The sequence below is a fragment of the Sinohyriopsis cumingii genome, chromosome 13 (genome assembly GCF_028554795.1).
Source record: "Sinohyriopsis cumingii isolate HCF-2022 chromosome 13, ASM2855479v2, whole genome shotgun sequence".
Lineage (NCBI taxonomy): Eukaryota > Metazoa > Mollusca > Bivalvia > Unionida > Unionidae > Sinohyriopsis > Sinohyriopsis cumingii.
Window position 1 is genome coordinate 23,761,409 of NC_142973.1, and position 7,482 is coordinate 23,768,890.

At 36.1% G+C, this 7,482-nt stretch overlaps 1 protein-coding gene across 1 annotated transcript; it reads left to right on the top strand.

Annotated features, from left to right (window-relative positions):
• Positions 1-393: 393 nt before the first annotated feature.
• LOC149785057 (uncharacterized) lies at positions 394-6,667 on the top strand. The gene is made up of 2 exons (XM_089931181.1): positions 394-1,279; positions 3,666-6,667. The coding sequence occupies exons 1-2, from the start codon at positions 603-605 to the stop codon at positions 5,866-5,868; spliced, it is 2,880 nt and encodes a 959-aa protein (XP_089787307.1). The 5' UTR covers positions 394-602; the 3' UTR covers positions 5,869-6,667.
• Positions 6,668-7,482: the final 815 nt, after the last annotated feature.

Here is a 7,482-nt window from a genome sequence, read left to right on the forward strand (position 1 = left end):
AAATTAAAAGAATATGTCAGAGTTAAGAAAGAATGCATTAAATATTTTTTTAGAAGGTTCTGTTTAATAATACTATCCGTCTACGGTAGAGAGCCTATGCAAAATCCAGGTTGTGTTCAACCTATCAAATTATAATGGAAAGTACATGTTGTCAGTGAGTAGTGTATATTATCGAGTGACTGCATTGCATTTGGCTCGTTTCCAAAACTGTCAGTTGAATCGAAACCACTGACAATAGGAATTTCCGCTTGGTTAAATTAGTTCTTATAAGTCATTATGTGCTTTAATACCATCCTGAGTCACGAGTATTTTATAAAAAGATTGGCAGCTATTTCATTTTGTGTCATTAAAAATAGATTTTTATAAGTTCCACAGAACGAGATGATATGATTTCGCAATAATATGACAACATTTAGCAATAATTTTAATTAACAGCATACATGAGATACGGTTTTATAGTACAAGAATGTACAAGGTTCATGTTTTCAGCTCTCTTGAACTTAAGACAGGGATTTATTAGAGTGCTTCAAAACTTGAAAGGATTTTATACATGGGTTGCTATTACATTTATTAGCAAGAAAACGTGATGTCTTTATGGAGGAATGAACATGGACAGTCTTGAGAAGCAAGCCGTACGGGAACTGAATACAACTCTAATAAGTGATTTGGATCCGAAATATATTGGACCCTACCTGTATGAGAAAAATTACTTATCGAAAGAGCAGCTCCTTGACTTGCTGCATGGAGATAGAATTCCCAGAAAAGCTTGTCAAAAATTCTTGCTTGACATTGTAGATAAGTGTCCATTTCAAATATTTTTAAATGCATTGAGATATGAAAAAACCTACCCACATCTGGCTGATAGCTTGGAGAAAAAACTCAAGAGTTTAAAGGAGGAATATGTGACACAAAGGCAAGAAAAGGAGACATTGTTCGTGTCGGTTGATAAAATAAGAGTGGACAATGGATATAGAAAGCAACTGGCAGCATTGGCTCACGGACTAAAAAAATTATCACATGACGGCAACATTGATGCCTTCAGACGTGTAACTGAAAATATTCACAAAAGATGTCGCACGCGTTATTTCAGAGACACTATTAAGGCAACAGATGAAATGAAGCAAGCGGACATACGATTTATTGTTTTGGATGCCGAAATTGAGGCGAGGCGACTAAAGTATGATGTCACCCTTTACCAAAGTGACGTTTTCCAATCCATGAAGGGTTTAATTCCGTACACAACAAATCCCACGGTTAGCAGTATGACATTTCTTGCCAGGTAATTCTTTCAACGCCTTTTTCTTTCAAGTATCTTTGTTTATTTGCAAATATTTCATGTTAGTAAGACCTATATGTGTTTGGGTAAATTATTAACGAACCTAATGTTTCCAGCGGAACAGGAAATCCTGGCCCCTGTAAAAGCCGCTGACCGATAACGTTTTAGCTCACCTTGCCGTAAGGTCATTGGAGCTTATGGTATGGTCCCGTGTCCGTCATGCATGGTGAATCGTGTATCCGCCCGTCAACAATTGCTTGTTTCCTCGCTTGTGTCAATATTTCTGATCCCGATTTCAATCATACTCTGAATATTGGTTAATATAATCAAATTCTCGATAATGAGCGAGACTATGCATATTAATCAGATCATCTTACATTTGATTAGTTAACCTTGTCACCACCCTGAAGGCCGTATTTGTAAACCAATTTTGATCACAGTTGCAATATACGCTTATATCATTTGGATCTCTGAATCTCTTTATAATGAACGAGATCAACGCATACCAATATGGTGATCTTGCGTCTGGTTGGCTGAGTTTGATACCACTCTTTAGACCGTATTTCTGATATGATTTTGATGAAACTTTTTATTATACACCTTTCAATATTGTTTTACTGAAGACAGATCCAGATTTTTTCCGTCATATCCTACAAGTCGAAAAACGATGCTGTCTTTTTCCGATTCTATATCACCATCCTCTCACAGTAGGCTAGTCCGATAAATCAACTTCCCAAATCTGCGTTGATGCTGATGGACGATATGTGGGTCTGATGCCACCTGTTCATTAAAATGTGCAATTTTGCTGCATGCAAATCTTTCCGGAACAAACATGCGTACACTTTAGACACATACCGGTAATTGGTAACAGTCATATCAAGCTTGAAATTCAAAATGGCCACAGGACAGATGGTTGTGCTATTCCAGGTTGATTTACAAGTCACCAAACATATGATTTGCTCCAGAAATATAATATACATGCCACCAATGACGATGAATTTAATGCTGTTCAGTATGGAGAAGCTATGATTCTGAGTAACTTTCAGAACTGGAGGGGGTACGGTGTCCTGTAAGAAGCGTTATCTCTCTATCAGTTTTCGTCGTGGTTAAGAATGGAGAGCTTGCGATTTTGACCTGTTAGAGACATGCTTGTCAAGAAACTGTTGCTACAGTTAACTATGAAATCTACTGGGCACCAGCATATTGTAGGGGATAGTCTGCCATGGTATTCATCGTGCGTAAATTAAACAATCAGTTAGTGATGATCAGTGTTCATTGGGAAATTGCTGAAAGACTGTTATTACAACATGAAAATTAATTAGCATTATCAATAGATGAACCATGGCAATATCATGTTAAAAACTAGTCCTTTTGTACCCTGGAAGAGGTGTACTTCATATCCTTTCTTATTTATAGTCATCTACATGATAGTGTTCAGGTTGTACTCTCTGGTGTAAGGCCGTTTGGTTCAGCAGCGGATTAACCCAATATATTGATGGTTATGCTTGGAACACCATGAGCGTTCAATGATGTCGTTTGGAAACACCTTAAGGAGTGACATACAACATCATAACTCGTGCAGATGCTCGTGGGAAGAGATGACTGTTACCGTAGCGTGAGATTATGAACGTGAGCAGGTTTAAAGTAGAAGAGGTGTTTCGGGCGCTGTTTAAAGTGGAAGCAACTGGTTTATTTGTCGCCTTGTTGTGGAGACTTGTGGCTGGTAGAGAGAATGCAACGTCGGTGGTTTGTAGACACTAAGAAGTTTGCATTGTGATACGGTTTATGAGGAAAACTGTTAGGCAGCTAATAAAAGAATCGATATCAATTATCCGTACTTTTTTCGTAGTCGTATAATGAGCTGCTTCTGTGTGTAACCAGTAGCAAAACGGAGAAGCTGTTATTTTGTTTCAGTTTACTTAGACTGTTCAATCAGTTAGTAAGAAATCGGTATTACTCTGAAGTGGTTATTGTCTTTTTTTAAAACTGAGCTTGCTTAAGACGATCCTTATATGTTTCAATTTACTTTCCACCTGTCTATTAAAAGACAAAAGTTGCGGCCTTGAGTTGTAGCTTCAATTATGATAATTCTTTATATCTTTTTTATTTGTAGGCTATAAGTGATTATGCTTTACATTTAGTTTCACGGAGAGTGGTTGATCTAGAGGATCAGATCTATTGATTTTGACTAAGATATGTAATATTCTTTACGAATCGCGAATCTGGTTGATCTCATTCTGGGCGATATAATTTTTCTCCCACTGATAATAAAATAGATAATAAACCTTCTTATCAGATATTTCAGATAGATAAAGAACAACAAAATATTGGCACCCAAAAGTTCAGTAATAAGATGAAATAAAGACCATTTGATTTTTATTTTATGAAGGTATGGCTCGTCTTTGACCATGAGGGAAAGCATAGATACGGGGCTGAAGCAATTGGACATAGCGAAACAGCATGCTACGCAGGTGCAACCATGCAAGGAGACTGGAATGGTGTTTTACATAGAAATCAATCTCCTTTTCCAACAATATGAAAACAACCCGGAATCTAATTTAAAGGAAAATATTTTGAAAAGGACCGACTTGGCCATTTCGCATTTCAATGAGGATGAATTCGGTAAAGACTACCAACGGATGCTCTTGCTTAAGAAAGCCTTTTGTCATCTTGGCATTGGTCTATTTGGAGAACGAATACCACATGCAATTGTCGATAATCAAGATGTGTCATCTGCAGGAAACTGTCTAGATTTCGTGGAAAAAAAGGTTTGGGATGGGATTGAGGCAAGAAGGAAAATGTTTTTCATGATAGCAAGATCAGAATGGTACAGGAGACAGGATAACTTTGACTTTGCCAAGATGTATGCTAAGCGAGCAAAGAAACTTGCAAAGAAGAATGAATGGAAAAAAGAAGCTGAAAATATCATCCATTTATTAGATGAGATTGACACTACATACGCGAAGCATTTATATGTTTCCGATGATGTTGAATGTATACAGAAATATGTTGATGACATTCTTGCTCCCAACGACGACGATTACAATAAAAAAGACAGCCTTTTACATGTGAATGATAAAGCGCATTGTATCGCAGGCAGGGTTCATAAAGGCGCCAGTTTCTCAAATGTGAACAACGGATCTTTTGGAGTTTTGGAAAGTGCAGTCGACAGTCATTTTGAACCTCAGATCCTTACTAATCCAGGGATAAGTGAAAGATTCGTATCTGTCGGTAACAACGACCCTGATATATTAGATGACGATGATTATGATGTTGATGATAATGATGATGAAAAACTGTATTTTACAGACGAAAAGGACCATAAATGGGTTGATAAAGCAATACTCAAAACTGCTGTAAAACATCAGTGTATCAGAGATAGGTTTCGCAAAGACCAAATTTTCTCAGCTCTGAAGAACGGGTCTTTTGGAGTTGTGGAAAATTCAGCCGATAACCGTTTTGATTATCAGACTCTTTCTACTTCAGGGAAAAGTAAACGAATTGTATCCGTTATTAACGTCGACCCCGATAGATTAGATGATGATGATGATGATGATGATGATGATGACGAACTGAACTTAATGGATGAAAGTGAGGATGCTGTGGTTCACAAAGAACTATTCGTAAATGTCGGAACAGCACAGTGTCTCACAGACAGGGTTTACAAGGGCGACAGTTTCTCATATGAGAAGAACGTGTCTTTCGGAGTTGTGGAAAGTTCAGCCGACAATGAATTGGACCATCAGACCCCTACTACTCCAGGGATGAATGAAGGTCTCATACCCGTCAGTAACGTCAACAATGATATATTGGATGATGGTGCTGATGATGGTGATAATACGCTGGATATGGCAGAAGAAACGCACGATACAGTGTTCGATAATGCAATACTCAGAAATGACGTAAAAGTGCAGTGTTTGAAAGGCAGGATTCGCAAAGGCGACAGTTTCTCAGATCCGAAGAACAGGATATTTGGAGTTATGGAAAGTTCAGTCGACAGCCATTTGGACCCTGAGACCCTTACTGCTTCTGGGATGAGTGAAAGACCTGTATCTGTCAGTAATATTGACCCCCATATATTAGATTATGATGATGATGATGACCATCTGGATTTAACAGATACAAATGAAGATATAATGGTTCACAAAGAACCATTCGTAAATGTCGTAAAATCACCGTATCTCACAGACATGGTTCACAAATGCGACAGTTTATCGGATGTGCAGAAAGGATCTTTTGGAGTCGTGGAAAGTTCTTCCGACAATAGTTTTGACCCCCAGACTCTTACTACTCCAGGGAGTAATGAAGGACTCATATCCATCGTCAGAAACGTCAAACCTGATAGATTAGATGATGATGATGGAAAACTAGAGTTGAGAGAAGAAAATAAGGATACAGTAGTTTATAATGCAACTGTCAAAAATGTCGTAGATTTACGCAAACGCAAATCAATTATGAACATGAAACTCAATACTCAACAAAATACGATCTCTGACACCATGAACAAAATAACAATGAGCAAAGGTGAAATTGTCAGACCTGACGAGTTAGAGCCCAATCAAAAGAAAATAAGGCTCACTGAATGTAACTAAAATATGTTTCAACGACAGCCATGTAACTTCAATATATAAATATGTATTTTTTACAGAGCATTTTTGTGACAACTCGTATGAAAGTAAACGAATATTAGAAGTGAAATCTATGTAAGATGATGCTGGATTTAGGTACGTATGTAGATAACCAAAAGTTTTGTGTCAGTTAACTGGCGAACAAAGTAGAACTACGTCTGAAAGTTTGTTCGGCTAGCATCGATACGCCAAGGTTTTAATTATAGGTTCTTTAAAATTAGTTTCGATTTTGGTAAGATATATTTTTATTGTAAATAATACATATCATAAATATTTATTAGACTCAGAACTGCATTTAACTGGCTTTTTGTTGAAAACTGTAGAGGGCTAATGATCCCAAAAATAACACGTATTGTATAATCTATCAGTCTCGAGAATAAGAGATGAAATTCATCATATCGTGTTCTCAGGATGAAAGCCGAAACTGTATACCTCATTATTACATTTCCAGAACTAACGATTTTAAATTCATCCAGTTCATGAATAAAGATTATCTTTGACTTTAGACAAATATTTTCAGATTCTTATATCGTGTGTTCCGAATTTTGTAATTCCGGTTAAGCATGCTATTATGATATCACATTCTATATTTGTGTTTATTTCACATGTACCTTATATATTCTACACTTTGGAAACTGGATGTTGTTATCTATATTTAATTATGTGTTTAACATTTGTCCATGGCTGTAAGTTGTACTTTAGATAATGTACACATAAAGTTTACGTAGTTAACTTTCGTTCATGATTGTAAGTTGTAAATATAATGTTTGAGTTCAGGACATTCTAGGCCCAGTTTTGTTTTTAATCAGATCAGAATTGTCCGTTGGAATGATTCACATTTAGGTCAAGTGAGAATGTAATTAAACAGGGTTTTGATAAACAAATAATTAATTCTAATTTTAGGTCTGTCATGGGGAAACCATTAATGATCAGAATTTACATATGTGTTCAAAAATAATTCGAGAGGAATTATTCTTTTAAATATTCATTGGAATTACTAAAGTGCTTATTCAGCTTTGGACTTGTACACTAATTTGAATTATTGTGAACTCATTCAAAGACATTTTGGATTGCAACATTGTGTTATACAAGGACAACCAAGACTGATGGAATTCATTAGGAACATTCTATATTTTTGGATTTGTGATAAGACATTTAGGATTATTTGAGATTTAATTCACAATACTCTAAGTGTCTCTTGAATTTTCACTTTGTATTGTAGAGAGACAAATTACGTCTTCATTTTATTTAAATTGTTGTTTTCAGTGTGTTTCTGTTACACAATTTAAAACCAAGAGTTGGAACAGTTTAATAGAGTCTTCTTTTGTCTTGCCGAGAGAGAGAGAGAGAGAGAGAGAGAGAGAGAGAGAGATGATTATAAAAAAAAGTACACGTAAACTTCGTATAGCATATATATTATTATGGACGGGGAAGTTTTTAAAGTCCAGCAAAAGGATCATATATGTGATATGACCCACTAAAGTAGACAGTATTAATTCTACACATTCGTCAACCAATATTGTTTTTTTTTTTAATATCCTAACACATACATGTCGTTTGAGTTGTCATTCAAGATAA